Source organism: Lycium ferocissimum, chromosome 1, assembly GCF_029784015.1.
Source record: "Lycium ferocissimum isolate CSIRO_LF1 chromosome 1, AGI_CSIRO_Lferr_CH_V1, whole genome shotgun sequence".
In the NCBI taxonomy this organism is placed as follows: domain Eukaryota; kingdom Viridiplantae; phylum Streptophyta; class Magnoliopsida; order Solanales; family Solanaceae; genus Lycium; species Lycium ferocissimum.
This window is the reverse complement of record NC_081342.1, coordinates 5479523-5494540: the sequence shown is the minus strand read 5'-3', so window position 1 is coordinate 5494540 and position 15018 is coordinate 5479523. Positions and strand designations below refer to the sequence as shown.

The following is a 15018-nucleotide window of genomic DNA, read 5'->3' as shown; positions in this document are numbered from 1 at the left end:
TGTTTTTCTTTGAATCCTTTCGACCTTTGACGTAGTTACTATGTATGTAAGGACAAATCTAACCTTCCCCACTTATTGTTGTACTGTGTATGATATGTTGGATTGGTTAAATGCATAGGAAATACAGTACTTTCGATTAATATTCCTTGATCCAGTGCATATCTTTAACGTACTACAGTGTTTACTTTCTCTTTGGGAGTTGGGAGGCAAGAATTTGTCACCCAATGTCTTTGTCCCAGTATCACATAGTAATTATTTGCTTGGTAAATTGGCCAATTATATAAGGTAGTAAAAATCATTTGTCACTCCTTTGATCAATATATTTGGTAAAAAACTTGGTGGACAAGTGGGAATGATTTTTAACCCACTCAGTCTGCAATTCTGGCAATTGGATAGTTGGCATCACGACAAAAAAAAAAAAAATAATTGTCGAGCATTAGATGCAGTCATTTAATCAAGTATGTCACAATGTCAAATTAGTTGAATCCATAAAATGATAATCAATTAAAGATTTAAGTCTTTTTTTCTTTCTTCCTGAAATGAAAAAGACATCATTCAGAATTTCAGGTTGGTTACAAAATACTTGTATCCTTTTGCTTTTCAGATGATTCATCATGATAAGAGTTTAAAGACCTCAATACACAATTTTGAGAGTAAAACAGTGTTATCTTCATGTCTACTTGATCCTAATATAAATGAAGAGACACCAAGACAAAAGGCGAACCAAGGATTTGAACTTTATAGGTTATGAATTTACGATTTTACCACAACTAATTTGATTTACCAAGTACGCAATCATTTATGGGAAAATGACACAAACGCCGTTGGGCCATAAATAATCCCACGCATTGGCTCATCTATTCTGAAACCCAAAAATTAGCCCATAAACTCTTCCCAGCCAGTAGCCAAAATCTGTAGCAAGTCTTTTGTGACGACTAAAAGTCGCCACTAAAGGCTTGCTGGTCCAAAAGCGCAAGCGCTTTTTTTAAAAAAAATCAGACTTTTTGTGGCGACTAAAAGTCGCTACTAAAAACTGCTTCTGAAAAAATCGAATTTTTAGTGGCAATTAAAAAAGTCGCCACTAACGGTTAAATATCCCAAAACATATATAATGTGTATATTTAGTAAGAAATATCCCAAAATATGTATAATATGTGTATATTTAGTAATATATACAAGAATGATATAATTTATATATATATATATATATATATATATACACACACACTTTATATATAAGAATGATACAGTTTATATACATATCTTTGAAATTAATTATACATAAATTATACGTTAATTATACATTTATTATACACATATTATACAATAATGATATGATATTTTTTTTACATATACAATAGTGATACATATTATATATCACAATGATGCGGTTTCTATGATACATTTTTATACGTATGATACACTTTCTATACAAGACTGTTACAGTTTATATATATATCTTTGGAATTATATATACACTTTCTATACAAAAATGATACATATTATATACAAAAATGATACAATTTTCTATTCTATAATACACATTATATACACAAATGATACATATTATATACAAAAATGATACATACCTTAATGATTCATATTTTATACAGTTTCTATACATTACAGATAGGTACTGATACATATTTTTATACACAAATGATACATATTATATACAAAAATCGCCTAAGAGTTTTTTGGGATATTTCTTACTAAATATGCACATATTATACATGTTTTGGATATTTAACCTTTAGTGACGACTTTTTTAATTGTCACTAAAAATTCTGATTTTCCTGTGGCAGGCCTTTAGTGGCGACTTTTTTAATTGCCACTAAAAATTCTGATTTTCCTGTAGCAGGCCGTCGCCACAAAAAGTCTTGACTTTTTATTTTTATTTTAAAGCGCTGGGTTGCTGGGCCGGCCAGTGTTCTGATTTTCCTGTGGCAGGCCTTTAGTGGCGACTTTTTTAATTGCCACTAAAAATTCTGATTTTCCTGTAGCAGGCCGTCGCCACAAAAAGTCTTGACTTTTTATTTTTATTTTAAAGCGCTGGGTTGCTGGGCCGGCCAGTGCTTGGCATTATTTTGGGCCGGCCAGCCATTTTTTGGCCTTTTTTTTTTTTTTTTTTTTTGCGCCGATTGCCCTTTATCTGGGGTGGTCTTTAATTTTTGCCCTTCAAATTGGTGGTCTTTATATTTTACCCCACGCCTAACACCCCAAAGTTGTGGGTTCAAACCCCAGCTCAGTTAAAAAAAATAAAAATCGCAAGGCAGACTTTTGCAAATCTACCCAGCAAAAGACAAAATTTTAGTACAAAGGCGGGTACAACTTCGCGCATGCACCCCTTTTGAAGGTAGAATTTCGGGGAGGCAATTCGAGCATTGCCCTTCTTTGGGGTGGTCTTTAAATTTTGCCCTTCATATTTGAAATGTTTAAATTTTGCCCTTAATTGCTAACACCCGTAGGTTCCAGTTCGAACCCACGCGCGTCAAAATTTTAAAAAAAATTCGCAAGGCGATTTAAATTTCGCTATCATGACGCATACACTTGTTAAGGAATTACACATTTTATGCGGACCCGGCATACTCGTACCTTATGGGCGAGACTTGGCATAAGTATGCGGTCCGTATAACTTTGATAATTCCTTCCACAAAGTTATCTTGGTGGGGCATACTTTTAATGGGCAAACTTTTATGCGGACCGGCATAACTTTGTGAAGGAATTATCAAAGTTATGCGGACCGGCATACTTATCCAAATCTTCTTACAAGGCATAAGTATCTTGCGAATTAACCCATAACTTTGATAATTCCTTCACAAAGTTATGCGTGGGGGCATACTTTTAATGGGCAAACTTTTATCGGACCGGCATATCTTTGTGAAGGAATTATCAAAGTTATGCGGACCGCATACTTATGCCAAGTACGTTTTCCACAAGGCATAAGTATGCGGTCCGCATAACTTTGGTAATTCCTTAACAAAAGTATGCCGGTCCCAGCATAGCGAAATTTAAACTTGCCTTGCGAATTTTTTTTTAAAATTTTGACCGCGCGTGGGTTCGAACACGGAACCTATGGGTGTTAGCCGAGCAAATTTTTAAAGATTTCAAATATGAGGGGCAAAATTTAAAGACCACCCCAAACGAAGGGCACTCCGCGCAAAAAAATGGAATTTCTGCCCATGCAGGCCAAATTCTGCCTTCAGGCAGAATTTAAAGACCACCATTTTGAGGGGTAAAAATTAAAGACCATCCCCAGCAAATGGCAATCATGCAAATTGCCCTTTTTGCCATTATTTTGGGCCGAGCGGACTCCTGGGGGTATTAGGTCCAAATATTGACCAAATGTAGCATTACTTTGAGCAATTAGAAACACAGTGTCCTTTTCCCATCATTTATTTGTCCTTATTAATGAACTTTTAACACATATAGGGTCCAAACGAAAGTTACTAAGTTCCGATGAACCCATACCTATAACACAACATCCGCTCCTGTGACAATAATCAGATAGTTACAAAGGCAAATAACATAACCATGATCCATGAATATTGTTGAGTAAAAGTCAGCAGGACAAAAAGACCTTCCTCAATTAACTTCAAGTGAAAAATTAAGTTTCTTCTGTACGGACGAGGAAAGGAAAAGAAATATTCTAGAGTACTAGTGTAAAGTGTAAAATAAACATTTTCTTAATCCTATTTTTTTTTTTTTTCCTATTCTCCAAAGAAGGCCTGGGGAGAGGTGATTCGGCAAGACATGGCGTTACTCCAGCTTACCGAAGACATGACCGGTGATAGGAGGGGGTGGAGGTCGAGTATCAGGGTAGAGGGCTAGTGGGGGGCCGCGAGGTTTCCTTTCTCGTACTAGGAGTATTTTTATCCTGCTTCTATGTGTTGGTCTTGTCTATCTTTGTTATTTTATCATGACTTAGTTGCTCTTACTATTTCTCATTTTCACATGGTTTTGATTTCTTGGTCAGTACCGACTCTTTTCCTTGTTTCCCTTGTTTTCCTTGTTTTCTTTTGAGCCGAGGGTCTTTCGGAAACAGCCTTCCTACCTTCCAAGGTGGGGGTAAGGTCTGCGTACACTTTACCCTCCCCAGACCTCACGTTGTGGGATCCAACTGGGTATGTTGTTGTTGTTGTACTCTTCAAAATTCGACAGTAATGAAAACACCGTGGCAAGAGAATCAGCCAGCCTGCAGAATCGTTTAACCGGCAGCCCATATCCAAAACATAATTAGAGAAGATATAAAAATTGTTATCCAACTGAGGAAAGCAAATCCAACCGAGAATTGGAACTTGGTGCATTCCTGGCCGAAACTGCAACCTCCCATATCATAAAAGTACAACACTGTTATGCCAGCTGAAGAAGCAGCTGCAGCAAGCGATAGCATTCCAGTGCACTGCAAGTAAATTTCATTCCAAAGAGATTGATAACAGATAATTAGTAAAACGATATGTTCTCTTTGTGTACTCAAAGAATACTGTCATGCAGCAGAGACTAACCCAATCTCCAACTACAAAGAGGCTCAGTAACACATGACTCTGGAAAGCCTTCTTCTTTGCCAGGAAATAGTATCTTGTTCTTCAAGGATATTCGTTCCCTTATATTTCATATAAAACATTTGGTTTGTTTTTCTTTGAATCCTTTCGACCTTTGACGTAGTTACTATGTATGTAAGGACAAATCTAACCTTCCCCACTTATTGTTGTACTGTGTATGATATGTTGCATTGGTTATATGCATAGGAAATACAGTACTTTCGATTAATATTCCTTGATCCAGTGCATATCTTTAACATACTACAGTGTTTACTTTCTCTTTGGGAGTTGGGAGGCAAGAATTTGTCACCCAATGTCTTTGTCCCAGTATCTCAACGTAATTATTTGCTAGGTAAATTGGCCAATCATATAAGGTAGTAAAAATCATTTGTCACTTCTTTGATCAATATATTTGGTAAAAAACTTGGCGGACAAGTGGGGATTATTTTTAGCCCACTCAGTCTGCAATTCTGGCAATTGGATAGTTGGCATCACGACAAAAAAAAATTGTCAAGCATTATATGCAATCATTTAATCAAGTATGTCACAATGTCAAATTAGTTGAATCCATAAAATGATAATCAATTAAAGATTTAAGTCTTTTTTTCTTTCTTCCTGAAATGAAAAAGACATCATTCAGAATTTCAGATTGGTTACAAAATACTTATATCCATTTTGCTTTTCAGACGATTCATCATGATAAGAGTTTAAAGACCTCAAGACACAATTTTGAGTGTAAAACAGTGTTATCCTCATATCTACTTGATCCCAATATAAATGAAGAGACACCAAGACAAAAGGTGAACCGAGAATTTGAACTTTATAGGTTATGAGTTTACGATTTTACCACAACTAATTTGATTTACCAAGTACGCAATCATTTATTTGTCCTTATTAAATGAACTTTTAACACATATAGGTCCAAACTAAAGTTACTAAGTTCTGATGAACCCATACCTATAACACAACATCCGGTCCTGTGACACTAACAGATAGCTACAAAGCCAAATAACATAACCATGATCCATGAACATTGTTGAGTAAAAGGCAGCAGGACAAAAAGACTTTCCTCAATTAACTTCAAGTGAACAATTAAGTTTCTTCTGTACGGACGAGGAAAGGAAAAGAAATATTCTAGAGTACTAGTGTAAAATAAACATTTTCTTAATCCTATTTTTTTTTTTTTTTGTTTCCTATTCACACTTCAAAATTCGACAGTAATGAAAACACCGTGGCAACAGAATCAGCCAGCCTGCAGAATCGTTTAACCGGCAGCCCATATCCAAAACATAATTAGAGAAGATATAAAAATTGTTATCCAACTGAGGAAAGCAAATCCAACCGAGAATTGGAACTTGGTGCATTCCTGGCCGAAACTGCAACCTCCCATATCATGAAAGTACAACACTGTTATGCCAGCTGAAGAAGCAGCTGCAGCGAGTGATAGTATTCCAGTGCACTGCAAGTAAATTTCATTCCAAAGAGATTGATAACAGATAATTAGTAAAACGATATGTTCTCTTTGTGTACTCAAAGAATTCTGTCATGCAGCAGAGACTAACCCAATCTCCAACTACAAAGAGGCTCAGTAAAACATGACTCTGGAAAGCCTTCTTCTTTGCCAGGAAATAGGCATCTACGAAGGCAAGTCCGATGCTCCAGATGACTTGCAAAGCCATCGAGGCTATCAAGTAGCTGCAACAATGACAGTGATTAATTTGACATGTTGACCAGTACTATTTAAGGTTTCTTGAGAGAATGCAAGACCCTGCATGAGTCAGTGGTATCTTTTTACATGTATAACTCACAAAATGAACGAACTTAGTAAGAAACTAGTACATAGTTCATGGGAGACCACTTCATGGGAGACATAAGGAGTGACGAGGTTATAAAATGGACATTAGTGCTTCATGAAGGGTCATTTATTTATTTTCCCCTACCTGTGGTTCCTTTTTTGATAACCGGGATGTGGGGGCCAGCTCTAATTTCATGGGGTACCTACTTCCTCCCACCAGCACAGGTACAGTTCACCAAGGCTTCAGACAGAAGGGAAAAAATCACCTAGTGTTTTGTCTCTGCTGGGGATTTGGACCTGAGCTCTCATGGTTTTCATCTCACTTTACTGACCAGTAGGCCTCACCCAGGTGGTTGTTTCTTTGTTTATCTCTCTTTTAGTATAGTGTTTTCACGGGAAAAATATTTGGCTAAAGAGAAGTAAAGACTAAAGAGTAGATTGAATGATCCATGTCATGCCTTCTAGGCAACAAGAATCTTGGAAGACAAAAAGGGTAAAAGAAGGTTTGCACGCACATTACCCAAAGTAGAAAGTATTAGACCTTGCAATATAAAACTGGCCTGAGGACTATTACTTTAAAAATCACCAGGGCCACTCAATTACCAGATCATGATGTGGAAAGCATAGTGATTTTTAGCAAAGTTCAAAGATCTTTGAGTTTCATTACTCACTACATGTTTGAGGTCATTGAATGTGTATCATTATGAATGACTTCTAACCTAGGTCTAGACATCGACTATGAATTGACGGTGGCAGCTGACTAGCATCCCATAAATACAGAGCCAAGTTTGTTAAAATGTCCATGCCTGTATTGTAAATATGCAGTTAGAAGCTTTATTCACATAAGGCACAAGGGTGCTTTCTGTTTTATCCAGTTCTTCAAGGAGGAGTATTTGATATACACAGTTACTGTACACTTGGTATTTAAAACATTCCACAAGCGAAAATAAGATCAAAGGAGTCATTTAGGCTGATAGTTTGACCTATGTTGCCAGATTGGGTCTGTTAGCAAAAACGTAAAAGAAAGAACACAAGATTTAACGTGGTTCGGATCAAAATGATCCTACGTCCACCAGAGAACCTTTATATTATTAACAAACGAAGGGGAGATTTCCCAATTACACCTAAGAGAATTGCTCTCTCAACTCTCTACTCACTACAATGTATTATATGACTTTTGGGATGCTAAACAAAGAAGAATTGCCTCTCATTTTATAGGCATAAAATGACTTGGGCTCCAAGTGTGCCATGAGGCATTCGATTCTCCTGCGCATCTTAGCATTCTTTGACTCCAAGTAATAGAAAATCATCCAACACATGAGTTTTTCTATCACATAACAAAAACCAACTCTTTCAATCTCCACCTTGGTTTGCGTTCCGAGCATGCGTATGAACAACTACGCGACAACACTTCTACAAGCACTGGGCAACCCGTTTGTAAGAAACAAGAAGCATCGAACCATTGTTGAACATACCACCTCCACCTAACAACTGTTCTCTCGGAGGCATTAGTTGATGAGTACTCCCCCTAAGTCCTTGTAGTGTGCAAACTTAGCGAGCGGGACTATCTTGATCAACATGTCTGCAGCGTTATCATCTGTGATAACCTTCACGACCTTGATGGTTCCCTCTTCAACAACATCTCGAATAAAATGAAATGTGACATCAATGTGTTTAGTGCGCTCGTGAAATCTCGATTTTTAATCGGATGAATAGCACTACGACTATCACATCTAAGGATTGATTCCTGAACCAAACTCGATTCCGCCACCAAACCTTTCAACCGGATAGCTTTTTCACCGCCTCCGCCGCCGCCATGTATTCGCTCGTCATAGACAAAACGACAATCGGCAGAGTCGATTTCCAACCTAACGACCGCCAACAAGAGTAAAGATGTATCCGGTGGTGGACCTCATACATCAAGATCCTGCGCATAGTCGAATCCACATGGCGAGAATTGAAATACCTACACCACCTTTATGAAAGGTCAGACCAACATCGAAGCTCCTTCGAGATATCTCAATATCCGACGCCTTTCCCAACGCCTGCTTTCCCCGGGTTGGACATGTATCTGCTTATCACACTTACAGATTGAGCAATATCTGGACGGGTGCATACCATAACATACATAATGCTACCAACTGCGCTAGCATATGAAACCTTTGACATATGCTCCACCTTATCTTGAGACTGAGGCATTTGTAACTTTGAAAGTTTAAAATGAGGGCTAACGGTGTCTTCTGAGGCTTGCACGTATGCATATTGAATCTCTCGAGAACCCTTTCAATATACCTTCTCGCCGAGAAAGATGTACAACAACCGTCTTCTCAAATCTCATACCAAGAATTTTCTTTGCGGCTCCCAAATCCTTCATGTCAAATTCCTTATTCAACGGTTCAAGCATTTATCTCGGTAATGTTGTTAGCGACGATAAGCATATCATCGACATACAACGATGAATAAATCATTGAGTTGCCGTGACATCTTCTTGTGATACACACAGCTATCAAAGGCACTCCTTGAGAATTCATGTGTAGTCATGAATGCATCAAACCTCTTGTACCACTGTCTAGTGGATTGCTTAAAACCATACAAAGATTTCTTTAGTTGGCATACATGATCTTCTTTTCCTCGCTAGAAACCTTCGGTACGATCCATATAGATTGTCTCTTCTAGATCACCATGTAAGAAAGCAATTTTGACATCAAATTGTTGAAGCTCCAAGTCAAATTGTGTAACCAATGCTAGTAGCACACGAATTGAGATATGCTTCACGACTGGAGAGAATATCTCATTGTAGTCAATTCCCTCCTTCTAACTGAAACCTTTTGCAACCAATCTCGCCTTGAATCTAGTATCTTCCACTTCAGGAATTCCCTCTTTCTTTCTATAGACCCATTTACATCCCAACTGTCCTCTTCCCCTTTTGCCTTTTCACTAAGACCCATGTCTGATTCGGAAGAGACTCGTCTCTTCACTCGTGGCTAACCGCCATTGTGCGGCATCTTGCAGAAGTTGCTTCAACGTACGGAGGGCTGCGACCGCCTAATCTTCTTCTTACGCCTACGAACGCATATGCAATCAGGTTTGCTTGATCTATAAGGCGTTCCGGTCTTCGTATATGCCTCTTCTCCTTTCCCTTCGCAATTACGAACGCATATGCAATCAGGTTTGCTTGATCTATAAGGCGTTCCGATCTTCGTATATGCCTCTTCTCCTTTCCCTTCGCAATTGTGTATGGTTCATTAACAGCAAGTTCTTCAAGATCTACATCTTTTGACTCATCTTTAACCTGAGTCTCTTGATCCTTTTCCTTGGTAAGCTCCGAAAGTCGCCTTGTTGTTCTCGTTTCCGAAAACCACGAAAACTTTATGGGGATCAAGTATAGAGGATTCATGAAAAGGTGACATCTCTACTAACTATAAATTTGAGTAAAGACAAATACCAAAGTTTGTACCACTTTCATCCACATACCCTACGAATATGGCCTTCTTAGCCCTTGGTTCAAGCTTTCCTTCATTAACATGATAATAAGTGGACACCCAAATACTCGTAAGTATGAATAGTTAGTAGGTTCGCGACCATACCTCGTTCGCAGTCTTAAAGTCAACGCCGATCTTTGGAGATCGATTGACAATATGAGCAACGGTGTGAAGCGCCGACCCAAAATACTTTGGACATTTGGCTTGTAGAAGCATCTGACGAGCCTTTTCAAGAAGAGTTCTGTTCATCCTCTCGCAACGCCATTCGATGAGGTGTGCACTCGGTCCCATGTCTTGAGATTCCCGTGACCTCGTAAAATCATTAAACTCTTCTAATCGCAAAACTCCAAGCCATTGTCTGTGCGAAGATATTTGATTTTTCGCTCCATTTGATTCTCAACCAAAATCTTCCACTCTCTAAATGCTTCAAAAGCATCACTTTTTGCCTTAAAAAAACGCACCCAAACCTTTCGTGAGAAATCATTAATAAAAGTGAGAAGATACCTCTTTCCACCAGAGGGACCCCATAAATCTGAATGGATGTGAAAGACCCTCCCGTCTTGTGCTTTGCCGATCTTTGAAAGGTGAGCTTCTTCTACTTCCCTAGAACGCAGTGCTCACAAAATTCAAGTGTGTTGATCTTCTCACCTTTCAAAAGGTTATGGTTGCTCAACATCTCCAGTCCACGCGCGCTCATATGACCCAAATCTCGGTGCCGTAATCTTGCCTTGTCATCATTAGATAAGCAGATCAGTAGACGCGTTTGCGAGCCAACAATGGTGCTTCCGCTAATGTGTAAAGGCCATCCGACTTCTTTAAAGCATGACTAAAGAACTTTAGTCACCTTCATAGTTCCTAACCGCTCATGTACACCGTAGCGCATTCGTCCGGCGTACCCAGGGAGATCAAATTCTTCTTCAGATCAGGAACATGACGGACTTGTGTAATAGTCCTCACGGCTCCATCATGGCAGCGAACCCGAACTGAGCTAATGCCAACTATTGCACAAATTGCGCTGCTAAACCAATCTCTTCGGAACGTCATATGCAGAGTACAAGCAGGGTCTAACACCCATTTCTTTCCATAACTTCCATTATTGCACGATGTTGTAATTACATCATCATTATCAGAATCATGTACCTGTTCAACTGTGGATGCACTCGCCTTGTCATTGGACTTTGAAGTTAGGCAATCTCGTTCAAAGTGCCTAACGCGCGGCTCTGACAATGCATTCTTCTTGTTCACACGAGAATTTGATCTGTGCTTTGATTTACTTCTTCCCTATTGGCTAGTCCGGCCTCTTACAAAGAGCCCACTTGCCTGATCATCTTTGTCTCCTTCAAAATGCCTCCTCGCATCACTAGAGTTAAGCGCTTGCCGCACTTGCTCAAGGTTGATAGGCTCCTTGCTATACATCATTGAATTCTCGATATCACGATATCCTAACGTCAATGAAAATAGCAAAGCACATGCAAGCGTCTCCTCGTCCTTTTTAATTTCGCTAATCTATAAGTCCATGATAAGTTTATTGAACGCGTCTAAATGATCTTGTAACGAAGTACCTGACCCCATCTTAAATGTGTGAAGACGCCGTTGTAACAACATCCTTGTTGTCACCGATCGGTCCTGGTAAAGCCCTTGTAGCTTGTTCCATAACTGCTTGGCCGTCTCTTCGATACTTGTACTCACTTTAATCTTCTCCTTGTAGCTCAATGCATCCCCTTCAATCTTCTCCTTGTCGGAAGCCGATGTACCATCGGGATACTTTCCGTCAATAGCATGGATTGAACCTTCCCTCCGCAATAACGCCATCATCTGGATCTTCCAGATATTGAAGTTGTTGTGCCCACTGAATCTATCGATTTCAAACTTCATGGAACGCATCTTTGCTTGTTCTTCCTCCAGATCTACAAAGATTCCTAATGCTCGATACCATTGTTAGCGGAAACGTAAAAGAAAGAACACAAGATTTAACGTCGTTCGGATCAAAATGATCCTACGTCCACCAGAGAACAGTTGCCTTAATATTATTAACAAATGAAGGGGAGATTTCCCAATTACACCTAAGAGAATTGCTCTCTCAACTCTCTACTCACTACAATGTATTGTATGACTTTTGGGATGCTAAACAAAGAAGAATTGCCTCTCATTTTATAGGCATAAAATGACTTAGGCTCCAAGTGTGCTACATGAGCTCTTCAATTCTCCTCCACATCTTAGCATTCTTTGGCTCCAAATAATTGAGCATCCTTTGGCTCCAAGTAATAAAAAATCATCCAACACATGAGTTTTTCTATCACATAACAAAAACCAACTCTTTCAGGATCTCATATTAGGGAGAACAACCCGGAAGTATGACAGCTAGGAGCAAAATACAGAGATATGAACCAATTATTCTCTCATATTTTGGAATTTCGGGTAAGGGATTGTAATCGTTGTTGTGTTAATCAAGACTAGCATCATCCCTAGGAACTAATGGAAAAATTCTTGAAAGTTCAAATATAACAGTCTTGTCATGAGTCATGAAAGTGTTCGGGTTTTGATATTGAATCATGGAGTTAATGTTTAGACTAAGACAGACGTAAATCCTTGAGAAGTAGCTAGTAATAGTGTTAAAACCGGGTTGATATTTTGAATAGTAGGCCAGGAAATTTTTTGCTGGGCTCACAAAATGTTGTCTTGCTGATAAATAGAGAAAAAGATTCAGTGTTGCAGCAACAATGAAATGAGCAGAAAAGATGGTTGAGAGTTGAGATAATTTTGGCATTTAAATTAATAATTGATTGCACAAAAGCTCAAACATTGAAACATGGAATGAATGCTTCGATGAATACATTGTCGCTTGGAGTTCTAGTTCAGGAGTTAACTTTCATGGCTAACCAAATGTATCATACTCTTGCAATGATTTTCAGATGAGAAGGTTAAAGAAAGGATCTATCGAGATAAAATAGCCTCTCTGACAACTTGGAAAAAGTTTGCTTCTGCTAAGTTTAGGGTTGTATGAGTGCCTCAATTTGCCTCTGTATTTTGTTAGTTCTGCCTACATGAGCTTTGCAAAACATAGCCCGTCCAAAGCTTGGATAAAGGAGGAGAGCTACTTGATCGATATATGAAGCTTTGTTGATTGTCCTTGAGGAAAGAAATAACAAGGATGAAACTGATCTTTCTAAGTAAGCATTATAAACAGTTGTACATGAGTATAAGTATGATAAAAGGCTATTGAGGACTGTTTTGTTCAGTAATTTTCTTCTAGATGCATGTCTTATTTCCAGCAGCAAATAAATAACTCAACTAAATGCCATTTTGAGTAAAGGCAGCTGATTAATTTTCTTACCAGAAATAGGAGTGATGAGCTAAACAAAATTATTCAGTTGCTCAAATGGACTATTAGATAACCAAGAAATGCCACACAAAAATCTATTCCCAACAACAGAATAAAACTTGAATCTTGAACTTCATTCATCCCAAAAACCTCAATTTAGCTCATCAATACCAGTAAACTACACTAACAAAAATAAATGCAGAATTGAGAAAAGGAAAAGAATAAGTACCAAAAAGCTGTGACATTGAAGAAACCTTTAGAAGTAACCATTGAAGCAATTGCACCAGCAGCAAAAAAACACTGAGCCAATCTCAACAAAAGCCCAGTTAAAGTACCAGGTGTGCCAGCAAAATCCTTCATTTTTGTAGCTCCTCAAAACTGAATCAACTATTTTAACCTTTCTTGATGTGTTAAAAAACACCCAACTAAGAAAATTTATCTAAATAAATACCTTTCTATAACCATTTCTTGAAGCAAAATCAAGTCCAAATTTGTGTTCTTGATTAAGCAACTACTACCAATTACTATGACTTTTCAGCAAGAAACTGAAGAATCAAGAAAGTACAGCTTACTTGCTACAACCCCTTTCAAGAATTACCAAAATGAATGATGCAAAAGCCCAAAAAAGGTACCCCTTTTGAGCAAGAACAAAACACCCTAATAACAACAAGTTAAAATTAAAGATATTGATGCCCCAGATGCTAAATCTAAAAATCTCTGAGAAATTTTATTTTCTTGGAAAAAAGACAATGTCAAAGTGATAAAGGTAAGAAAAGGAGGGGTGTGCGGGGGTTGTGTTTGGTGGAAGAAAGGAAAGAAAAGAACTAGCTGGAAACTAGATTATGTACACCCACAAGCTACAATTTTGTCAAATGTTTTTCTTTTTTTATTCACTGGATGTTCATGTACCTTGTATTAGTCAATTATCCGAATTGTGATAGCATGACCTTTACGGAAGCCCTTCTTATCAATTTTTTTTTATACCCACAGCTTGAATTCGAGATCTCTCATTAAAGAAGAACCAGCCCATTCGCTGCACTACATCTTTTGACGGTCAATTTTGCCAAATGTTACTTGGTCTTTTCTCAATTAAAGAATTAAAAGAAGAAAAGGACTTTGTTCACATCAACTTAATCTCACCCCTTTATAAAATCATTATTGGAATTTGGAACCATCATTGACAAACCATTTTTCTCTTGTGGGGTGGGGGAAGGTTTGAGCAAAAAGAGGAAGAAAGCTCTTGACTTTTCCATGTCTTTATTTGTTTTGTTTTTTTATCTCAACTAATTCATTAGATATTTAATCCCTCTGTCTTAATTTATACGAAGGTTAATTTATTTGGGGAGTCAACTAACTCTTTTTTTACTTCTATTTTTTAACTCTTTTCATATATTATAAATTATTAATTATGCAGGCTTGTAGTACTTTTTATGTAGTTTTTAAATATGTAAATTTTATTATAAAATACGCAAAGAATCTAAATTTGAAATTGAGTAAAAAAAAGAGTTGTTTGACTCCCCAAATAGGTCAATCCTCGTATAAATTGGGACGAATGGAGTATTATTTTAAGCACAAGTTTCGAGTAATTTTATCTATGAAATTTACGTAAAACTTTATAGAATTATAATAAAACTGCGCTAAAAATTGATTTGTATGATCGATAAGTCTTCTTGTTCCTTTCATTCTCGTGGAATTTTCTTATTTTAGTATATTCAATTTATCTATACAATTTAGACATCATAATATTTGGAGTTTTCTTAAATTTTTTATTTAGAAAGGATAGGAAAGGAATGCGCTGACTTGTCCTTATCTTTTGTTTTATTGGAATTCTTTTCCGTTCCTTTCATTGTCGTGGAAAAATCTCATTTTAACATGTTC

The 15018-nt window shown here is 37.6% G+C and overlaps 1 protein-coding gene across 2 annotated transcripts; it reads right to left on the bottom strand.

The window, feature by feature from the left end:
• Positions 1-3508: 3508 nt before the first annotated feature.
• LOC132031091 (CASP-like protein 5B3) lies at positions 3509-14025 on the bottom strand. 2 transcript variants are annotated; one of them, XR_009408180.1, is made up of 4 exons: positions 13370-14025; positions 6104-6236; positions 4145-4402; positions 3509-3715 (listed from the first exon to the last, which is right to left on the bottom strand). XR_009408180.1 is itself a non-coding variant. In XM_059420986.1 (3 exons), exons 1-3 carry the CDS (start codon positions 13498-13500, stop codon positions 5806-5808), a joined length of 459 nt encoding a protein of 152 aa, XP_059276969.1. In that variant the 5' UTR covers positions 13501-14016; the 3' UTR covers positions 5575-5805. The 2 variants fall into 2 exon arrangements, 1 of the variants encoding a protein (XP_059276969.1); XM_059420986.1 differs by lacking the exons at positions 3509-3715; positions 4145-4402 and adding an exon at positions 5575-6000 and having other exon boundaries at positions 13370-14016.
• Positions 14026-15018: the final 993 nt, after the last annotated feature.